This window comes from Carlito syrichta, unplaced genomic scaffold, assembly GCF_000164805.1.
Source record: "Carlito syrichta isolate Samal-C Ts95f unplaced genomic scaffold, Tarsius_syrichta-2.0.1 Scaffold313936, whole genome shotgun sequence".
In the NCBI taxonomy this organism is placed as follows: domain Eukaryota; kingdom Metazoa; phylum Chordata; class Mammalia; order Primates; family Tarsiidae; genus Carlito; species Carlito syrichta.
In genome coordinates, this window is record NW_007258032.1 from 1,290,128 (window position 1) to 1,313,689 (window position 23,562).

Here is a 23,562-nt window from a genome sequence, read left to right on the forward strand (position 1 = left end):
TGCCATTTATATTTTCCCTATGACTACATGGCTAGGAGACACAGTATTTTTCCTGCCAAAACAATGGATGGGGCAGGAGGGGTGGCAATGAAATTCAGATTGTGTCAAGGTTCAAAAAAATGTCAGGGAAACACATATTCAAATACACATTTGGTAAAAGAAAGAAGTAACATTCAATCCACAAGTGAACAGAGCCACTGACATAAGAGACTTCCCTCCTCCGCGGGCCCTAACACCATCCTCACATCTGTGATAACTAGTGCACCTCTCATACCACACAGCCGGCCACCACTTCTCTGGCTGCCCTGCCTCATTTAACAGGCTGCTGACAGGGATGTTTGCTGACAGGGCAACCATGGACTTCCTCCCCTCCCTGCCCCCCAAAACCAAGGCCCCTAGGACAGGATACCAGGGGCCAGAAATCAATCCCTAGGCTAAACAGTCCAATCCCTTCCTGACAGCAGGACAACAGCAGGGTAGCCTTCCTAAGCCTCAGGGTTGAGGATTTATCCAAGTTGTTCCTGAATGCAGAGACTGCAGGCATCTACTGGCAACACAGAGGCGCCACTCAGCTTCCCAGGGGATTAAAGGCTACAGGACTCCTGTCTGGCAAACCCCTCAAAGAAAGAAGTATCTGGTGCACAACCAGACTAGATGGGCCTCAGGTCCCACAGCATAGTGAGGTCCTCACTGCCCCTCATTCCATAGTGGGAGTCTTCTCCTCTTCCTCATTCACAAGATCTTAAAACAAACAGAATGGGCAATCTCTCGTAAATCCTTCTGACCAAGAATAGCGTTTCTGCAGATGCCTTGGCCCTGTTAGGACAAACATCTATGAAGACACACCCTTTTTTTTTTTTTTTGAGTTGGAGTCTCACTCTGTCACTCAGGCTGGAGCGCAGTGGCATGCTCCTGACCACTGCGATCCTTCCACCTCAGCCTTCAAATAGCTGGAACTATAGGCACATGCCACCATGCCTGGCTAATTTTTGGATTTATTGTAGAGATGAGGTCTCACCAAGTTGCCCAGGCTGGTCTTGAACCAATGTGCTCATGGAATTCTCTCACCTCGGCATCTCAAAGTGCTGGGATTATAGGCGTGAGCCACTGCACCCAGCCTAAGACACACATTTTAAGGGGAGCTGTTTACTATCAGATACAGTTCTCAGGGACTCCACATTAAAAATTAAATTAAAAAGAAGAAATTAAAATTTTTTTTTAAATTAAAAAGCTGCCATCCTCCCAAGACCAACTGACTTTAGGCTTCCCTACCCTATCTCCAACAAATTAAAGAAACTTACCAAACACACTTCCTTTCCCATGTCCTGACTCCCCAGTGGGTTGTTAACATGACCCTGACTATCTTAAGCAATTCCCTTAAGAACTTCCAAACAGCAGCTACTTCAGTCAAGAGAGGCAACACAATTCTAGAGCCCAAGCCATATGGGGAAGAAGCAGAATACAGAAGAGCCTACTATTCAAAGTCGGGGAACCTGCTAAATTCATTCCACAGTTCAGCAGCCACGCTAGGCTGAGAAGTGAATTAAGCTATGCCTTCACTCACTCATCTGTAGCTGTGCTGTGTTACTCCCATGTCAATGACCAGCCCCTAATTCACAAATATAACTTGACACTACCACCATGGTAAAACAGGTATTTTTCCACAGTTCATAATCCAGCATTACCCCATTATCAGCTGTAATTTGAGGGCTTTCAGTTGTTTCATAAGCTAAATTCCAAGGAACTTATTCAAAGTTCCTAATACATTGGAGGTTTAAGATTAACTTTGCTAATACCGTAAGGTTTCAAAGGATTAAACTAAAAATGAATCATGGTGGTGGTGGGCGGGGTGGAGGACTTATAGGAAACACTTGGAGCCCACTAATTGTGGGGGAACACACTAGACTTTATTCCATGGGCTCCAGGGCAGAAGTTACCAGCACTGGCTACATATTAGAATCACCAGAGAAGTTTTAAAACATCACCAATGCCTGGGTTCTACCCCAGAGACTGATTTAATTAGCTGGAATAAGGACTCAGCATCAATATTTTTTTATAACATTCTTCAAGTGACTGATATGCAGTCTGGCCTGAAAACCATTGATTTAGATAGTGGAATTTGTGAGTGTTGACCTTTTTTGCATTTGACAAAATCTCTTCTACAAGTTTCAGGCTTTAGTTTAAGGAGGGGAAAGCCAAAATACAATTTGGAAATAAGTCGCCCTTCGGTGCCTAGTACAATGTACATAAAATGCTTAGTACAAGGCAGCAGTGGCTCCATCATGTGACCACTGTACTGCAGAGCTGGCTAGAACTGCTAAACATGGTGAGAAACAAACACAGAGGTCAGGGGTTGGGCAGCTTAGCTATTTTTCTACTCTAAGACACAACATTTAGGAAAACGAAGTGACTATGCAACACCATACCTACAGAACACCAATTAGAAGTAAACAGAAGGTTGTAAATAAAGTTCATGGGATTGTTAAAAAGCCAAACAACTATAACCATTTATTGTATCCCATTCTGTATGGTTTACCTCTTAAAGCCTGACTGTGTCTATTTCAATGACATAAAATAGACTTCATAAAAACAACATATGAATCCTTTTTGGCAAGATTCGCTTTCAAAAACACACCCTGAACTCCAAGGTCAGGTACAGCTGTCAGTACTGTTGGCATCTTCTGGCTGTTTTGTGCCCTTTTGGCAGTCCAACACACTGGGCCAGAGAGAGGATAGCAGAACCATCATGTTCTGAGTCCAGAAAGACCAACACTGGGAAGAGCACCCAAACCTAGCCCAGTCTGCCAAGTAACCTCTCTTGGGTCTCATCTAAGTGGAAACTGGACAGGATGGCCTTGAAGGTTCCAGTTGTCTTTTAAAGCACACAAGTCAGTCTTGCTTTTTGCCTCTGTGAGCGGGCTTTGGTAAACAGAAGTTTTCATCTGATGTCTAATAACAATTAAGTTGATCCTTTGAACAGCTAATTCAGAAAATAATCTTAAATAACTAAAACACACATAACATCTAAATAGACTAACTCCCTAAAAGGGGGGGCAGGGATAGACAAATTTAATTCTGCTAATTAGTGGACTTCAGTGTACCAAATTAACTCCACATTAGTCTATAAGTTTAATACTAACAGACTCAACCATTGCAAAGACTTCTGGAGGCCCTCCTTCCTGCCCCTGGTACTGACCTTTTTATTTTTAACTAAGAGAGGGAAATGGTGAGACATTAAGGAAAGCATTAGCAGAAGGCTACCTAGCAGTGGAACCAAGATTTCATTGAAAACGTTTTCATTAACTATTTGTAGCTTCTGAATTATGGTAACAAAACAAAGACTTAGGTACTTAAAATTGCTTAAAAAGCAGAAAGCTACTTCCCGTGCTTTCTTCTCCTTTGACAGAAAGCTTCTTTAACTCATACCAACAGGCTATATCCATTTTCTTTAAGCAGCGCTTCCATGGAAAGCGGCAGCCGCCTTGCAGCAGACAGCGGTGCAAGCGAGCTCATGATGAGGGCAGCAGCCCAACCACAGGAGCCCCAACAGGCAGTCGATGCAGTCACCAGGCCCGAGAGCCACCTGGGCTCTGCACCAATAGCAATGCTGTTGTTATCTCCGCCAGAGAGCTCTGGGCTGCTATTGGAGAAGGACACCTGGCACCAGGCCAGATACTGTGTCACACCCAGCAATACCTAAGAGACTACTAAGCCTCAAAAAGCTTTATGGATGCCTACAGGGAGGAAAAAAAAAAAAACCAAAAAGGCAGGTGTTCTTACTCAACACTGACTGTCCAGAAAATCTGCTGAGTCACTGAGTACCAATCAAGGGAAAAATAGCGCGGAGCTGCAAAATACTGTCCTCCATCATCCTATTCTTCCTAATAGCAAGCAGACTCCCAGGTAATACTCTTGACTCTGCAAACACAAGGGCACAGGCAAATTCATGTACCCTCCGTTTGTAAAGAAAAGCTCTCAGGGTCAAATGCTCTCAAAGTAGCATACACTGGACAAAACTATTTTATGAAAACAATAGTCTCAGTAGATGGGTTAAGCGTGATTTATTTCTTCTATAATCTTACACATTTTGCACGTTTTCTAGAATGAGCCCATTTTTCTCTCATAATAATGTCTTAGATTCATTTCTGCTAAGAGATTAGGCCCATATCTTTGATCCCTGGGATATAATTGCAGCTCACCAAAATACTTCAAATCACTAATTATGAAAACTCCAACAAAGGTAAAAGGATCAGGCTAACACAGAAGTAAGGAAATATTTCGTAAAGATCCCTGGATTTTATGAATACCTGCTTTGTTATCTTTCCTAGATATCAAATGTTCTCATTTGGTAGGAAGAAAATTCCACCAAATGATACACTTTTGAGAGAAGGAAAGAAACTAATGTGGTCATAATGGCACATGAACGTCACTGACTTCTGCTTACTTTCCATTCTTCCTCCTTCCCCAGATTAGACATGCTAGTGAAAAACAAGTCACCCTTGGCCCAAGAGAACAGAGAAAGCAAGTCATCATCACAAGAAAACAAAGCTTATGATAGCATTTGATAGCTCTATCTTGCTTTTGCTTCAATATTAATTTAAAGCAACTAAAATCCAAACTCCTTGGCTTATTATTCAAGAACACACATCATCCGAAACTCACTGACTTATCCCTGTGTAGCTAAGCCTTCCTACACTTGATGCTTAAAGTCAGCAAGGCCTAGGTATCCCTACGCACAGCTCTTTTTTCTGTCTGCCATGTCCTTCATTTCTCTAAATTCTACCTATTCCTCAGTTCTAGAGTCAAATTTCACCTCCTCCCGAAGTCTTCCCTGAGAGAGAGGCACTTTCTCCTTATTAACTTCCATAGCATGTAAATAATAGTCATCTACATTCAGTACGTTTGTGAGTTTAAGGTTCTATTGGAGAGTATGCAGGCCCAGCATCAACTTATTGATACCTGCACTGCATCACTCAGTTCAGTGCTGTGCAATCATCTTGGAGAGTGCACCAATGTTTGAATAAAAAGATGAACACACACTGCATCTTAAAACAACCAAAGTTCCAGTAATCAGCCTGTAATCCCAGCACTTTGGGAGGCTGAGGTGAATGGATTGCCTGAGCCCGCGGGTTAGAGACCAGCCTGAGCAACTTGGCAACACCTCGTCTCTACAATAAGTAAAAAATGAGCCGGGTGTGGTAGCGCGCGCCTGTGGTTCCGTCTACTTGGAAGGCTGAGGTGGAAGGATCTCTGGAGCCCAGCCAGGTCGACGCTGTGGTGGCCATGAGCATGCCACTGCACTCCAGCCTGGGACAACAGAGTGAGACTCTAACTCAAAAAAAAAAAAAAAAAAAAAGTTCGTGGAGTTGCATAATACATGTACATATATAATCAAAATTATTTTTAAAAGAACTATACCTGAAGAACCATGCATCAAGCACAGTGACAGTGTTAAGGAATAGCCTAGGCATAAATCTTCATGTTAGGAAAATAATGCCAGCCAAATGTCAGCCAAAGTTAGTACTCAGGCTTAAAGAACTAACAGCAATGGAAGGCACCACTGTATTCACACTTTAGGATTAAAAGTTGTCTCCTAAGTCTCAAATTGTGTGTGACTACACGCATTTAACTTCATAGTCCTGAAGAAGAGGTAGGTGTGCAGATGCATTATTTTGACCGAAATATCTCTAAACAAATGAGAGAAGCTACAAATATTTCAAGACATAACTGATTAGAGCAATTTTTCCAAAGAGTATTCCAAAAGAAAGACTTGGTCATGATACTAAGAAACGGACAAATTTTGTACCCTGGATCTTGGCTTACAGCTTGAGGAAGGAAAGCACTGCCTGTTTAAAATCAGAATGTGTTCCTTGGTGCTTTGCTTCTGACTTCTGTATGACATAGTTTCATGCTTCTGCATCTATTGGACTTATCAAATGCTAACAGTAGTGAATGAAACCTTGTTTTCCACTCAAGAGCCATAGATGTATCCTTACCTTTTGTTACTTACAGGTACTTTTGTTTGTTGTTAGAGCTGGAGAGTACATGTGAAAATGTACTAAGTAGATTGCATGAGGGCGGGGCTTGGGCCTCCAGCAGTCCCCTCCCCCTAGTAGAGGACACAGTTCCCAGCATGTGGTTGTGTGTCCCCTAGCCCCTCTTCCTCCGTCCTTGAGCTGTACCCAGCTCCACAGCTCCAACACTTCCTGTATTATAAGCAATCCTGGGCCAAGCCTGTTCAGTCCCATGGCTTCCACTACGTGGACACACTAAAGGCTCCAAATTTTTTTTCCTACTTACTTCTTATCTACACTCTCCCTGCTGAGAATTTCACCTGGTACGCTTCAAATTCAACATGTTCAACATCAAATAAATCCCACATCTTCTCCTTTATTTATTTTATTTTTTTCTGAGTCAGAGTCTCACTCTGTCACCCAGGCTGCAGTACAATGGCACACTGCTCACGGTCACCGCAGCCTCAACCTGTTGGGCTCAGGCAATCCTTTTGCCGCAGAATTCCAAGAAGCTAGAACCACAGGCATGTGCCACCATGTCCGGCTAATTTTTTGATTTATTGTAGAGACACGGTCTCACTATTTTACACAGGCTGGTCTTGAACCCATGGGCTCAGGTAATCCTGTCGCCTCAGCCTCCCAAAGTGCAGGGATTATAGACGTGAGCCACTGCGTCTGGCTAACCTTCCCTTCTCATATGTCCATTAATAGTTTTAAATCTTCACCACCAATCCAAGACACCCCCATGCCTTACTACCTTTCCAGAGATGCCCTCAATCTTTCCCCCTTCCTAGTCTCACTGCTATGCTTTGAAAAAGATCCCTGGCCTCTCTCACCGGGACTGGCATGGCAACCTTCCTGTTTTGTGTCTCTCTCCGATAAAGGTTTTTTCCGTATTGCTTCAAGACTAATCTTTCTAAGATAAAAAACTGGTCTGAAAAATTCCTTTGGCTGGGCGCGGTGGCTCATGCCTGTAATCCCAGCACTTCAGGAGGCCGAGGTAACAGCATTACCTGAGTCTACAGGTTCGAGACCAGCCTGGGCACCTTGGTGAGACCTCATCTCTACAATAAACCAAGAAAAAGTAACCAGGCATGGTGGTGCATGCCTGTAGTTCCAGCTACTTGGAAGGCTGAGGCAGAAGGATCGCCTGACTCACTGTACTCATGCCACTGCACTCCAGCCTGGGCAACAGAGTGAGACTCTGACTCAAAAAATAAAAAATAAAATAAAAATTCCTTTTCAGTTCAACATCAGCAGCCATTAGGGAACTGCAAATTAAAACCACAACAAAAGGCCAGGTGTGGTGGCTCACACCTGTAATCTCAGCACTTTGGGAAGCTGAGGTGGGAGGACTGCTTGAGCCTGAAAGTTCAAAACCAGCCAGGGCAACATAGCAAGAACTTATTTCTATTAAAAAAAAAATTATAAAAAAAAAAAAACCACAATGAGTACAAAACACACGTATAGGAATGACTAAAATAAAAATAATGATAACACCAGATATTGGCAAGAATGCAGAAAAACTAGATCACTGCTGCTAGGAATGTAAAATGCAGCCATTCTGGAAAAGAGTATTGCAGTTTCTTATCAAACTAAATATGCATTTACAATATGACCCAGCAACTGCAGTCCTGGGCATTTATCCAGAGAAATAAAAGCTTATGTTAAAAATAAAAAGTAAAGGTCCATTTGGCTTCATTTGGTCATTGTCTCCCTGGCCTGACACATTTCTATAATAATAAACTAAACTTGATGTCAAAAAAAAAAAATCCTGTACCTAAATACTCAAAGCACCTTTATTTATAATTGCCATAAAACTGGAAATAACCCATATGACCGTCAACAAATGAATGATTAAACAAACTATGATATATCTATAACATAGAATACTACTTAGCAATAAAAGGGAAAGAACTATTGATGCACACAGCAAATTAAGTGAATACCTAAGGAATCAGGCTGAGTGAAAATAGCAATCTCACAAGGTTATATGCCATGATTCCATTTGTATAGCATTCTTAAAAATGACAAAATGGTGCCAGGTGCGGTGGTTCATGCCTGTAATCCCAGGGAGGCAGAGGTGAGAGGATTGCCTGAGCCCAGAGATTGAGACCAGCCTGGGCAACTTGGCAAGATTTTGTTTCTATAATCAAAAAATTAGCCGGGTGTGGTGGCATATGCCTGTGGTTCCAGCTATTTGGAAAGCTGAGGCAGAAGGATCGCCTGAGCCCAGCAGGTCAAGGCTGTGGTGCCCATAAGTGTGTCCTGCTCTCCAGCTGGGTGAAAGAATGAGACTCCGACTCAAAAAAAAAAGGCAAAATTACAGAGATGGAGCAAAGATTAGTGGCTGTCAGAGAGTGGAGGGCAGGTGGAGGTAGCTGTGGGTATACAAGGGTAACATGAGAGATCCTGGTAATAAGACTTTTGTATTTTGACTATGGTCATGGACATACCAATCTACACATACAGAATGACTGCACAGAATGCACATATATGAGTGCATGTAAAACTGGTAAAATCCTAATAAGGTCAATGAATTTTTTTTTTTTTGAATTGGAGTCTCGCTCTGTTACCCAGGCTGGAGTGCAATGGCACGCTCACAGCCACCCCAGTGTCGACCTGCTGGGCTCCAGCGATCCTTCTGCCTCAATCTTCCAAGTAGCCAGAACTACAGGCACGCTACCACACCCGGTTAATTTTTTATCTATTGTAGGGACGAGGTCTTGCCAAGTTGCCTGGGCTGGTCTTGAACCCACGGGCTCAGGCAGTTCACTCACCTCGGCCTCCCAAAGTGCTAGGATGACAGGCTGAGCCACCGAGCCCAGCCTAGGCCAATGATTTATCAGTATTTGTCATTATCCTGATGTGATTTTATAGTAGTTATATAAGAAATTACCACAGGGGAAAGCTGGGTGAAGTATATACAGAATCTCTCTATATTATTTTTTTACAACCGCATGCAAATCTGTAGTTATCTCAAAATAAAAAATTAAAACAACAAACAAAAAACCATCCTCATTAACTTCAACAGTTCCCCAGATTCCATAGTAAAAGATTCTGTTTTTAGCACAACACGCAGAATTTTCCCTGGCCTATACTACCTTTATACAGCTTACACTCCACGCAACTAGTTCTAAGACCTAAACAAGTATTGAGCACTGGCCATGTGCCAGACACCACCCCAAGTATTTTATATGAATTATCTCACTCCTCAATGATCTCACAAGTTAAATACTACCATCAACACCATTTTATACATACATCACTAAGGTACAAATGACTTAAGTAGCTTATCCAAAGTCGCAACATACTAGGTACTTTTTCCATACCTCTGGGTCTCTAACTTCTATTGCCTAAAAAACCTCCCCACCTAACTACCCTTCAAGGCCCTCTACAAATGACACGAAGTTACAAAACTGGCACCAAAGAAGAATTTGACAACAGTTACATTGAATCTATATTTCTCCAAAGTTAAGCCTGAATGGGCAAGCATTCTACAATACACAGTAGGGAACAGAGAAGACTCATTTGTGAGAAAATGTTAATTAAGACATTAACAGCTTTAACACACCCAAGAGGAAAAGGCTAATGAAACACCAGTGTCAACTGCAAAGCCCTTCTCTTTTTCAAGTTTCCACATAACAATCACATGAACACAAGCCACAACTTCCTAAACCTTCTGCCTTATTAGTTACTTCTGCAATTCAAGAAAAGGTACAGCCGGGTGCAGTGGCTCAAGCCTGTAATCCCAGCACTTTGGGAGGCCTAGGCGGGAGGACTGCCTGAGCCCAGAGGTTCGAGACCAGCCTGTGCAACTTGGTGAGACCTTGTCTCTACAATAAATCAAAAAATTAGCTGGGCGAGGTGGTTCATGTCTGTAATTCCAGTTACTTGGGAGGCTGAGGTGGAAGGATCACATGAACCCAGCAGGTTGAGGCTGTGTTGGCCATGAGTGTGCCACTGCATTCCAGCCTGGGCAACAGAGTGAGACTCCAACTCAAAAAAAAAATAAAAGGTATAATGTTTTTCCCCTCAGGAAAAAAGAGTATTTCCTGCAAGTCAAAATGCATCTTCATTGTTTCCACAATTAGATTATGAAATTAGAAATTAGATTATTTTCTAAGGACAACTTTACATTCAGTCATGAAGTAACTTGAAAAACTTAACAGATTACCCTACAACTACAGAGAATTGTTGTAATCACCCTCTGAAATCCAAGTGAGTCTCTTCAAAGGATTCATTTTTTTTCTTTTTTTTTTATTATTGGAGTCTCACTCTGCTGCCCAGACTGGAGAGTAGTGGCCCACTCATGGCCACCATAGTCTCAGCCTGCTGGACTCAAGCAATCCTTCCACATTAGCCTTTAAGTGGCTGGGACTTCAGGCATGTGCCACCATGCCCAGTTAATTTTTTTGATTTATTATAGAGACCAGGTCTCGCCAAGCGGTCCAAGCTGGTCTTAAGTTCCTGGACTCAGGCAATCCTCTCGCCTCAGCCTCCCAAAGTGCTGGAATTACAGGTGTGAACCACTGCACTCAGCTGATTCACATTTTAAACAGATAACAGAGGCAGAAGGAAAACCAATTTTAAGTGCATGAATAAAGCTTAGTGGTGCACACTCTCTCCCATAAATTGTCTTCTCCTGAGGCAAAGCCTTTTCAGGAGGCACCAAAATAGAGTAAAAGTGAAAAAGAGGAGAATTCTAAGGTGGAAAAGCGGAGAGCCAATCTTTCTTCCATTTATTGAGTGCTTATTATGAACCAGGGACTCTTTCATAAGCAAATTCCGTTAAATACTTAACAGTGATCTAAAGCCAATAAAGAAAAATAAAATTTTAAACTCCATCATAAGATAAAAAGAGGTGTGGTCTAGTAAAACAAGTCATAAGAAAAGGGATTCTTAGGAAAAAACCACTGACCGGTCGAGGTCTCTTGAACTTGGAATCTTCACGGTCTCTATGCTGCCCGGAAGCGCTGGTTCTCTCCCTCACATTTCTATACCCAGGACTGGGAATAATATACTCTTTTCCTATGTCAATATCCTTCATCTTCTCTGAGTTGAGGTGCCAGGGCTCACAGACTCTTGGTTTCACGTCAGAATTTCTGAAATTAAAAATTCATCAAGGACAGGTATTTCCTAAATTATGCTTATTGTATGCTGATGTGCTTTAAAATTATTTTTAAAAAAAAGCAGGGGGGGCAAAAGTATTAAAGTTTTCTAGTATTATAACTATACAAATATTTTTCAAAGATTTTCATTTTTTTAAAGAAAAAAATTCAGTGTAATAGAATCAAGAAAAATTACCTTCTCTCACTTCTACAGAAAAAAAATTGAAAAATTAAACACACTAGTAAAGAAACATTCACCCTTTTCAACTACAGAACATACAGTCATTTTTTAAAAAATAATAATAATAATTTCTGTTTGTTCCAGGCATTACAAACCTCACAATTTTAAAGTGGACATCATTTATCCTATTAAATTTTACTAAATGAAACTTACAAAGCACTTATAGTACCAATGATACATCCCATCTCTGCATTTTTATAATTAATAGGTTAGCTGATTATTTAACAGGGTTAGATATCTAACAGGGTTAGCTGTCATCCTAAAGTTCCATGAAGTTACACAGCTAAAATACAAAACAATATTATATTAACTTCAAGCATAAATTCCTCTTGAGGTACTGAAAATGTTAAAAAATTAGATAATGGGAATGGTTGCACAATTCTGTGAATATGCTGGAAAAAACATTAAAGTGTACACTTTAAAAACATGAATTTTATGGTATGTAAATCATCTCAATAAAGCTGTTATTTAAAAAAAAAAAACAAAAACAAATTCCCCACCCTGTACTACTAAGTCTTACCTAGTTTCTATCTGAAACTGCTCTAAAACACTGCTTGCTCTGCTAACTCCAATCAATACCCTGTATCAACTCGAGTCACTTTTTAAAAAATAAACACATGTGATACTTCTCTAAAATGTTTCCCCCACTGCAAGGTGGTTCACGGCTTCCAGATACAAGCTAAGAAAACACCTTTAATACTAGCCTCAATAAAAGACATGTGGCTGTGTTGCCTTTCGGATTCCATAAATCTCCCCTGGCTATCACTGTGACTTACAAGTATTACACCTGCAGCACAAAAATCTAACAATTACAATTCACTTTTTAAGGTATCAGAAAAAAGAATACTTACTAATCCTCTAAATAGAAGGACTAAATCTCCCCCACAGACACATTTCCAGCACCAAGAAAGCTTGACTTCTTGTCTTTCAGAATTCTGGTTTAAGTACCCTAAGTTGATTTAGCTAAGTTTCTTATTTTTTCCTTTTTTTTTTTTTTTAAGTCACCTTGTCCAATGACAAACTGCACCATGAAGAACACTGTCTCACCAAGCAAGAGCACAGCAATCACGTCACTGAGACCTCATTAAGGCTAAACTATAAACAGACCTGGCATCTGCCAGTGTCCCCAATGTTGAGCCGTAGCTGCAGATCAGAGTAACCTTCTTGTTACAGGGGATCACAGAAGTCTAACCTTCCCCTCCAAGGCTTTCCTAGCCTAGCTGATTATCCAGAAGAGGAAAAGATTAGTGCTACTTTTTAAAAAGGTGGGGGTTGGCAGGCAAGCAGTTTAAAAGGGAGGGAGTCAATGTAACTCATTCACAATATGAAAAGCCATGTCAAGAACATGAACATCATCCCAATCGTCTAAGCACCTGTAATAGCCAAAGATCCTTTCAGTCACTTTATTTCAATGGATAAAGAAGAATCAATGGAGCGGATGAGCCAAGAGAGGCAAGGATAAAACAACTTCTCTGTTATGATATTATACAAATAATGGCTGTTGTGTGCCTATTGTGACTGGTATAACAGTGCTACAATATCCCAAGAGCCCAAATTATTCTATGTATAAAGGGTGTGGGAAAGTGCTCCATTATTTCTAACACCCCTATGTCTGTAATTTCCTGGAAAAAGACGCAAAACCATGAGGGAAGGCAGGCTCTAAGTAGGCACAAAGTTACTGTCTCGTAGCCTTGAACGTAAGGAGGAGCCCATCTTCAGTCTATAGGGAATATAAGACAGGGCCTGCTACATGGAGACCAGCAAAGAGCTAGGAAGCCTGACCGGTCTGTAAAGAAACAAGGCCCCAATCTGAAGCAAGCAAGGAAGGAAGGAAGGAAGGAAGGAAGGAAGGAAGGACCACTAGGCCAGACTTTTGTTGATACTATTTGTATTTCCCTATTTTCTTATGTTCTTCCTTAAAGTTGTTGGAGTCTTTTCCAAATGCTAACTTGCCTCAGTTATCAAGGAAGGAGGAAAGGGAAGGGATTTTTGTTCATATTTAAGCCAGAACTGTACACGGGCAGTAGCAGAATCATCAAAGTGCGAGAACCCCAAAGAAGCACTCAGACTCAAAATCAACAGGGTTGAGTCTTTAATCAAGATTCCCTTCCCAGTGATGCAAACGTGTAGACATTCCCCCTGCACGATGATAGAGTCAACTGCATGTGGGGAGAGGAGTTGCACAGGATTACAAAACTGCTAACTAGTCTGACTGTTGTTTGCAAATTGCCCTCACAACATTTCTCAGTAGTTTTCCCCACCTTGGAACCTTGCTCCGGGCCCTGAAGCTGCATAAGGAAGATGTGAAGCTTAAAAGGATACACATTTACCACACCCCGGGCAAATCCACTTGTTGCGCCTCCAGGCTTCCCTGCCTTTCACTCGCGCTAGAGACCCTGGGGGAACATAGCCATCCTTTTCTTCAAACCCCTCTGAAACTTTCCCGATCGCTGCTGTGCCCATTTGCCTCCAGCCTCCCCGTCTGTGCAGAAACCAAACGACCCCTGTGTGATGAACACAAAGCAACACGCAGCTGCCTGTGGCAGAAGTGAAAAGGGCACTGGATGACAGTCAAGAGACCTGGGCTCCATTCCCGGCTCAGCCACGGGTTTGCCGTGCGTGTTTATGGCACGTACCTCATTCACCAGCTTGCAAAAACCAAGAGGACGACTTATTCCGAAGGTCGCCTGCAGCTCATGCTGCGGCTTGAGCGGCGTGCTCCAGGCCGCCCGACCACCACCTTCAAGACCGGGGCTCCGGCCGGCTTCGCCTGGGATGCCCCGGCGCTATAGGGCGTTCCCACACCCGGCTCCGGCCTGGCGAGGCGATCGCGACCCACACCCGTGGGCCGCGAGCGCAGCTCCCCCTGGTGGCCGCATCCGGGGACACAGCCAAGGTCCCTGACCACTCATCCCGACCCTACCTGCCTGTCCTTCCCCGCAAGGACCTGGCTACCAGTCCCCAAGGGTCATGTATGGAGGCGGCTGGAGACCAGAGGGAGGCCAGACCCCATCTCTCGGGTCTGCGGCTTCCCCCGAACCGCTCGGATCCCGGATCACAGCCCGCCACGCCCCGAGGACGCGCAAAGGGTTGATCTCCGTGACAACCAAAGTAGCGGGTAGGGTGCCGCAGTGGCCACCACCTACCTGCGCCCCAGCTCCAGGACAGCCACGCAGGCCGCTCAACTACGCTCCCGAGCATGAGCCCCCGAGCAAAACAAGCCTTTATAGCGGCATCGGCCGCCACACCGCGCAGGCGCGCTGCACAAAGCCTTCCCAAGACTGAAGGGAATTGTAGTTCCCCTTCCCGGGGCCCCAGGCTCGGAGCCCGGCAAAAAACTACATTTCCCAGAAGCGCCGCGGACGCCCCGGAGGCGATGCGGGCTGCCCCTTTTTCCACCGTGCTCCGGGCTCTACTCCATCCTTCTCCGTGCCTCCGCGAGCTTGTCTGGAATCTTCTCTGCGATCGTGTTCCCAGTGGGCAGCCAAGGAGGGGTCACAGTAGCCCTGTGTTTGTACACAGCCGTGTTCTTGGGCGGGACCGTGCCGACCGTGCGTGGCCGTTCATATCGTGAAATCACATCGAAAAATATCGTGAAGGTCATCGCAGCCTGCTTCTGCTCCAGAGTCGTCATCACAGCCGGCCAACCCCAAATCTCTTTTTTTTTTTTTTTTTTTGAGTTGGAGTCCCACTCTGTCGCCCAGGCTGGAGTGCAGCGGCACGCTCACGGCCACCGCAGCCTCGACCTGCTGGACTCAAGCAGTCCTTCTGCCTCAGCCTTCCAAGTAGCTGGAACTACAGGCGTGCACCACCATACCCGGCTATTTTTTTTTTTTTTAATTGTAGAGGCAAGATCTCGCCAAGTGCCCAGGCTGGTCTCCAACCCCTGGGCTCAGGCAATCCTCTCGCCTCGGCCTCCCAAAGTGCTGGGATCACGGGTTTGAGCCACTGAGCCCTGCCGCAGCCCCAAAGCTTATCTGTTGTGGCACTACACATTTGGCGATTGCTTGTTCATGGTTCGAGCCTGCATTCTACACAGATACCGCCTATCTCCCTTTAATCCCTACTGTCCATCATGTAAGGTTGTGCCGCCTGGTTTCTAGATAATAAAATGCCTGGATCATGGTTTTAGAAGGACCTTAGAAATAGTATGCTAAAGCCCCCCCCCCCCCCCTTTTTTTTTTGAGTTGGTGTCTCTGTTGCCCAGGCTGGAGTGTAGTGGCATGCTCACAGCCACCTCAGCCTCGTCCTCTTGGATTCAGGTGATCCTTCTGCCTCAGCCTTCCAAGCAGCCACACCTACCCCCACACCCCGCTAATTTTTTAAAATTTATTGTAAAGATGAGGTCCCGTCAAGTTGCCCAGGCTGGTCTCGAACCCGTGGGCTTAGGCAATCCTTTCACCTCGGCCTCCCAAAGTGCCGGGATTATATGCATGAGTCACAGCACCCGGCCTGAATAATTTTATTTTTATACAACTAGGTAGTTAGCTAGTGTGGAGATACCAATGTATCATAAAGCTAAAGTTAACATCGTGTGTTGTTACACACAGATTGATAGTGCAATGGAATAAAGAGTCTATAAATAGTCTACTGCATATATGTTACTTGGTCTGTGACAGAGAAGACCTTACAAATTAGTGGGGAAATGAAGAGTCAATAAATAGCACTGAGACCAATTGATTATCCACGTGAAAAAAAATCAGGAATTACTACTTCATACCAAACAGAAAAATCAGTTTCTGGTAGATCAAAGGCTTAAACGCGAAAGAAAAAATGTAAATATCTTTATGAACTTGGGAATAGGGAGGAACTTAAACAAGACACAAAAACAAATAATAAAGGAAAGATCGATAATTTTTACTGCTTTAAAATAAAAAAACTTCTGAGCCTGGGCAACATAGAGAGACATTGTATCTACTAAAATAAAATAAAATGAAATAAATTAGCCAGGCATGGTGGCATGCTCCCGTAGTCCCAGGTACTCAAGAGGCTAAGGCGGGAGGATTGTTTCAGGCCAGGAGTTCAGGGCTGCAGTGAGCAATGATGGTGCACTCCAACCTGTACAACAGAGTGAGACTCTGTCTCCAAAAAATTAAAATTAAATTAAACTAAAACTTCTGTACAAGATGCCATGAAGTGAAGAGATAAAGCACAAGTTATAACTCACAACATTTTTAAATACAAAATATTCATATAATATCTACAACTCAATAAGAAATGGCAAATAAGCCAATAGGAAAATATAGCAAAATAAGTAAATGATATGAATGGACAACCCTACAGAAAAGGAAACCCGAGAAGACCCTCAATCTCACTAATAACCAGGGAAATGAAAATTAAAATAGCAGTGAGATTGCACCTCACCAAAGCATACTAGTACTTCCAACTATACCTTAAGCACGTCGCACCCAAAAGCTGCAGATCTGATGCCATCATATAAAATAAGAAGCTCCTAGGCTGGGCGCAGTGGGTCACACCTATCATCCCAGTGCTCTGGGAGGCCAAGGTGAGAGCATTGCCTGAACCCCCGGGTTCGAGACCAGCCTGGGCAACTTGGTGAGATCTCGTCTCTCCAATAAATCAAAAAATTAGCCGGGCACGGTGACTCGTGCCTGTAGTTCCAGTTATTTGGAAGGCTGAGGCAGAAAGATTGCCTGAACCCAGCAGGTTGAGGCTGCAGTGGCCGGGAGCGTGCCACTGCACTCCAACCTGGGCAACAGAATGAGACTCAAAAAATAAAAAAATTAAAAATAAAAAGCTTCTAGCTTTTACAGGAGCCGACATGCCTCCGTTTGTGCCGCTGCCATGTCTCTAGCGATGCCTGAGAAGTTCCAGCACATTTTGTGGGCACTCAACCCCAACATCGATGGGCGGCGGAAAATAGCCTTTGCCATCACTGCCATTAAGGGTGTGGGCCGAAGATATGCTCATGTGGCATTGAGGAAAGCAGACTTTGATCTCACCAAGGGGGCAGGAGAACTCACCAAGGATGAGGTGGAACATGTGATCACCATTATGCAGAATTCATGCCAGTACAAGATCCCTGGTTCTTGAACAGACAGAAGGATGTCAAGGATGAAAAATATAGGCAGGCCTTGGCCAGACAACAAGCTCCGTGAAGACCCAGAGCGACTGAAGAAGATTTGGGCCCATAAAGCGTTGCATCACTTCTGGGGCCTTCATGTTTGAGGTCAGCACACCAAGACCACTGGGCACCATGGCCATACTGTGGGTGTATTCAAGAATAAATAAAATCTGTAGGCCTTGTTTGTTAAGAAATAGTTTATATGCCTAAAGAAATAAAGTAAAATAAAATAAAAAGCTTCTAAATCTCCCTGAAAAATTTCAAACATATTGATTGTAGTGTTTTGTTTTGTTTTTTAAGGAATGGATACACACTATACAGCCCCAGTGGCATACTTCAATACACTGTAGTACTGTCTTGGTCTGTCTACAGATAGCTTAAGCCAAATAATTATACTTAACTTATTTACATGATTACCAAATACCCATGCCTCAAAATGTATTTGTGTTGTGAAATGTTTAGGGAGCTGATATCCCCCAAGTCTCAGACAAGGGCCTAGAGAATTTATGTTGCAATGCAAAATTGTATGCATTTTTAAATATTATTTATGTTGTGTAATGTTCTAAATATATTCATTTATTCAATGTTTGATGGCAATACAATGGAGCCAGAACAAACAAGTTTCCTGCCCTCATGGGGCTTAGACTCCTAAATAAACATTAATCAAAATTTAAATATAACTGTGGTAAGTCCTAAAAAGGAGATATTGTTACATCCGAAGGTATACTAGGAGTCCGTGAAATTGAGACAGCAGAGATGGGCAGGGGAGGTAGCAATCAAAGCAGAAGGAACAATAAAGGCCAGGTGGCAGTGAAAGGAAGGGAACATCTCCAAAGGCCTTGTAGACATGTCACAGGTCTTTAGAGTAAGAGCAAAAGACAACTATTGGAAGGCTTTAAAGGGCAAATAGGTTAGGAGTTGAGAAATCAGCTTTACATTTTGAAAACTGTCCTGTGGCTGGTAGACAGGAGAAAGAATTAGAGACAGCTAGAATGGAAGAGAAGAGGCCAGCTAGGAGTAATTGTTTCCCTCCAGGAAAGAGAGAATGGTGGCTTAGACTATGGTTGTGGTGGAAAAGACGGGGAGAAGTGGATGAAATTTTAGAGAAATTGAAGAGGTAAGACCAACAGAGCGTATGTAAGTCGGGGTGTCACTTTGTTGTCCAGGCTCGAGTGCAGTGGCATGATCATGATGATCATGGCTCATGGCAGCCTTGACCTCCTAGGTTCTGGCAATCCCTCTGCCTCAACTTCCCGAGTAACTGGTACTACAGGTGCGTGCCACTATGCCTGGCTAATTTTTTTTTTTTTTTTGGTAGAAGCAAGGTTTTGCTATGTTGCCCAAGCTAGTCTTGAACTCCTGGGCTCAAGCAATCCACCAGCCTTGGCCTCCCAAAGTGCTGGGATTACAGGTGTGAGCCACTGAGCCATGTCCAACAGAACATGTTGATGGATTAGATGCAAAGGAATGAAAAAGAGGTGTCACCAAGGCTCCTGGTTGTAGACCTGGGTGGATGGTGGTCTGTTCATCAGCAGGAGAAATCTCTACTGCAATAGCCTCCCACACCCTCCTCTACTCATCTTGTCAGGAACTAATGTCAAATGGTAACGATCACACCACATTTACTATGGCATTCCTATTGAATTCTTCTGCCACTTATCAAGACAGCTATTTTGACAGATCAATTTTGCAATGAAAGCCTTTTTTGTTTTCTTAGGAATAAGTTTGTTTTTGTTTTTGTTTTTTGAGTTGGGGGTCTCACTTCGTCACCCAGGCTGGAGTGCAGTGGCATGCTCACAGCCACCACAGCCTCAACCTGCTGGGCTCAGGCGATCCTTCCGCCTCAGCCTTCCAAGTAGCTGGAAACTACAGGCACGCATCACACGTCTGGCTAATTTTTTGATTTATTGTAAAGATGAGGTCTTGCCAAGTTGCACAGGTTGGTCTCAAACCCCTGAGCTCAGGCAATCCTCTCACCTCAGCCTCCCAAAGTGTTGGGATTATAGGTGTGAGCCACCACATCCAGCCATAGGATTTTTTTTTAAAGTTAGTTCATAAATCAAGTGTTTTTTGACATCATGGAAATATGGTGTGAAAGAATAACGCACCCTTTAATGGTCTTGGGAAAATTAGAAAGGAAAGGATTTAAATTGTGGACAATGCCAAATGAAAGTCGAATGATTTTGTAGCGTGTTCTACAAAGTATACAGTAGAATAGGCATGGTATGATCAGTCATAACACATATTCATGTTGTGAAGAAAAGTATTTCGTACATCCCACCTTTGTAGTAGCAACTTCCCTTGTTGCTTCATTGTTACCTTACTTCATTAGCAGTGAGCGTAGTAGATAGTATAAAATGAAGAATTGCAGTGCAGGGTGCGATGGCTCACGCCTATAATCCCAGCACTTTGGGAGGCTGGAATGAGAGGATTGCCTGAGCCCACAGGTTCGAGACCAGCCTGGGCAACTTGGTGAGACCCCATCTTTACAATAAATCAAGAAAAATTAGCCGGGCATGGTGGCACCCGCCTGTAGTTCCGGTTATTTGGATGGCTGAGGTGGAAGGATCGCCTGAGCCCAGCAGGTCGAGGCTGGGATGGTCGTGAGCCTGCCACTGCATTCCAGCCTGAGCGACGGAGTGAGACGCCAACTCTAAAAAAAAAAAAAAAAAGAAATGAAGAACTGCTTTAAAAATTTTTTTAAGTACTGTTATATTGAGATGTACTATCAAATTGGTCAAATAGCAGATAGGTGTTCAAAAACTAGCTCCTTGTTAAAAAAGAGGGCAAAAAATGGCAGCAACTATCTAATTTTAGCAAAACAATATTATCCATCACATTAGTGTTGTGTAGATTTTGTAGTCTTGAGTGTATAACTTGTACATTCATTGTAACTTTATAATGGTATAAGCGCTATAAGCATAAGAACTTTGTACATAGTTTTATGAATTGATATATTTAAGTAATATTATAAAAATAAGTCAACAACAGGGATTTGAGAGAATTGTTTCACTAAAAAGAGGTCTGAACCTTATTCGAGTTTGGGAAACACTGGGCTGTAAAATAAAACCAATCTTTAACTTGGTATGTAAAGCCTTCCGTGATCTGGCGCCACATAATACTACAGCTTCATCCTCTGTCACTCTCCTAGTCAAATCTGAGGTCCCAACAACACTGTAATTTTTGTATTCTTACTCTAGATATTCCCTCTACCTAGGACAACTTTCTAAACCTGCTCAGCTAAAATAACACACACAGATAAGCCCATAGACAAGCCTTGGGATTTTAATCCTCCCAGAATGACAGTTAGAAACTACTTACTCAATTGAATAAAATGATACCGTATGTTTAACATCTCGAATAATAAGATGTGTAGGCCGGGCTCAGTGGCTCAGCCTGTAATCCCAGCACTTTAGGAGGCCGAGGCGAGTGGATTGCCTGAGTCTGCGAGTTCAAGACCAGTCCAGGCAACTTGGCGAGACCTTGTCTCTACAATAAATCAAAAATTAGCTGGGCGTGGTACCGTGCTCCTGTAGTTCCCATTACTCGGAAGGTGAAGGTGGAAGGATCACCAGAGCCCAGCAAGTTGATGCGGGGGTGGCCGTGAGTGTACCACTGCACTCCAGCCTGGGCAACGGAGTGAGACTCCAACTCAAAACTATATATATAAGATGTGTATGGAGAATTCTACCACATTATTGGGAAATGTGGACTGGGCATCTGTCTGGCCACAACATAGAAGGCAGTAGGGTCCCTCTGAGCCAGAGAAGCAAGAACCAATAGTCCAGCCGAAATGGAGCCTCCTCCAAAAAACAGGCCTAGGCAGACTTAGAGAATAGTCACTCCCACTAATTGCCCAACACTGCTCACATGTTTTGCTTGCTTAACAAAAGCTTTTTGATCAGAAGAGATTAACAACTTTGATCTACATTGGCAATAACAATCATTTTAGTGTGAATATCAGTTCAACAAAATTTTAAAATTATGCAGACTATACTTACTTTTCAATCAAAATAATTCAAGTGTTAAGTTCCACAAAGAAAAAATATATATTCTTAAAACATAAATAATATACTTTATCGATTATGAGATCAACAATGAGAAAAATCAGCATGGCTTTTCATCTACTAATGTTACTTGTGTGGACGTGTTTGAGACGTAGCAATATCAAAGCATCTTTCTTAACTTTCACCCTAAAATTAGATCTGGTGGACAGCATGTGGGAAAGAAAAAAAAGACTCCTAAGTCTTAAGTCATTCTAAGTTCATATTGATCAAGGATTCAGGGATAGCTTGAAATTTATATCTATTTCACTTTCTACTTGTTTGTAGCTTCTTACAGTTCTAATCAAACTTTAGGTTTTAAAATACTCATCCAGTTTGTTTTTTAAATTGCTTGATAGACACACATGTATATGGGCTACTTGCTTTCTGTATTCTATCTTAGCAAGTTTGAGACAAATTTCTAAATTTTTTTTCTTCTGGATTTCTATTTACCTAAAGCAGTGTTTCCCAAAAATAATCCTGCAGTATATTCTGAGGAAAAGGAATTTTCAAAGTCATTATGAATATGATATTCAAAAGTCATATTAATATTTTAGCTAAATACTCTGAGAAATCCTACAATAATGAAACCTGGTTGTCCTTATGTAATTCAACATTTCTCAGACTTATTTGAACATAGAAGGCAGTAGGGTCCCTCTGAGCCAGAGAAGCAAGAACCAATAGTCCAGCCAAAATGGAGCCTCCTCCAAAAAACAGGCCTAGGCAGACTTAGAGAATAGTCACTCCCACTAACAAGGCACTAACAAAAACAATTTTTTAAAAAACAACATTTAACATATCCTGTTGAACTATGTTCTGCAGAAGATGTTTTGTCAAATGCTGATCTAAAATCTTTTTTTAGATGTGTATAGAGAATTCATCCACATTATTGGGAAATGTGGACAGGGCATCTGTCTGGCCACAACATGGAAGTTGAAGTCTCACTCTGTCATCCGGGCTGGAGTGCAGTGGCACACTTACAGCCACTGCAGTCTCAGCCGGCTGGGTTCAGGCGATCCTTCCGCCTCAACCTTCCAAGTAGCTGGAACTGCAGGCATGCACCACCACACCCAGTTAATTTTCAAATTTATTGTAGAGACGAGATCTTGCCAAGTTTCCCAGGTTAGTCTCAAACCCATAGGCTCGGGCAATCCTCTCACCCCCATCTCCCAAAGTGCTTTGATTACAGACGTGAGCCACCACTCCCGGCTTAAAGTCATTTTTTAAAAGCAGAACTATCAAAACAAAAAAACAGCTTCCCAAAGGGGAAGGAATTCTCCAGTGATGAAGAGTGGTGCTGAGGAGGCCAGAAGGGTGAATCCTATCAGGGTCTAGCTGAGTGAGGCTAAGAGAACAGGGCTCTTATGCTCATAGGCACTGGTTGCTGCAATCAAGGCAGATATTTAAAGTCCAGACTATTCCACTTAGGCTGAAGCAACCTGGGCAATCTTAGGCTGGGCAGAAAAATGATTGCTGCCATTTTTACTGTTATTTCTGCTTCAATTTATGAATTGCTTAAGATGGGCAAGGCACTATACATACATTATTTCAAACCCACTCAAGACCCCTGCAAGATAGGTTTTACCCTCCCAATTTTAGAGATAAGGAAAATGAGACTGAGCGTAACATGACCCTTGCAGGAAGGATTTGGTCTTAGACATTTCTGACTGTACCAATCTGCAAAGCGTCTTCGTTGAAGCAACAGCTCTCTCTTTGTTCTCTACGCCACTGATTACCTTCCCTAAAGCCTTCCCTGCCAGAAATAACTCCAGAATAAAACAAGTTAAACCACTGGAGAGTTTCTTTGGTCCACTTAACCTTATCATGACTGATTTCTTCTAACTAACCAAACAATTACTCACCTAAAATCTGATAAAACCTATGATCACCTAAGCGTGGAATGGTATTTTGAAATGACTTCCCAAGGCTGTTTAAGAATCACACAAGAAAAATCTTAACATTCAAAGGCAAAGTCAGATATCTAAGAGGTCAAGAAGGTAACATGAATGAGAAGTACTGTTGGGTCTAAGGCAATAATGGATGATAAAGAAACTGTGATGATCTAGAG

At 42.8% G+C, this 23,562-nt stretch overlaps 1 protein-coding gene and 1 pseudogene across 4 annotated transcripts in view; one reads left to right on the forward strand and one right to left on the reverse strand.

Annotated features, from left to right (window-relative positions):
• ABCC5 (ATP binding cassette subfamily C member 5) overlaps positions 1–14,697 on the reverse strand; it is an 83,330-nt gene extending 68,633 nt beyond the window's left edge. For 2 of the 3 annotated variants that reach the window (XM_008070693.1, XM_021718863.1), the window contains exons 1-2: positions 14,513–14,697; positions 10,936–11,119 (exon numbers count right to left, since the gene is read on the reverse strand). In XM_008070693.1, coding sequence (XP_008068884.1) covers positions 10,936–11,064 — 129 coding nt within the window. In that variant the 5' untranslated portion in view covers positions 11,065–11,119; positions 14,513–14,697. The remainder of the gene's footprint in view (positions 1–10,935; positions 11,120–14,512) is intronic. The other variant, XM_021718862.1, reaches the window with a different exon arrangement.
• Positions 14,698–17,137: 2,440 nt separating this feature from the next.
• LOC103273278 lies at positions 17,138–17,666 on the forward strand (annotated as a pseudogene). The gene has a single exon (XR_002482693.1). The product of XR_002482693.1 is annotated as a 40S ribosomal protein S18 pseudogene (transcript).
• The last annotated feature ends 5,896 nt before the right edge of the window (positions 17,667–23,562 follow it).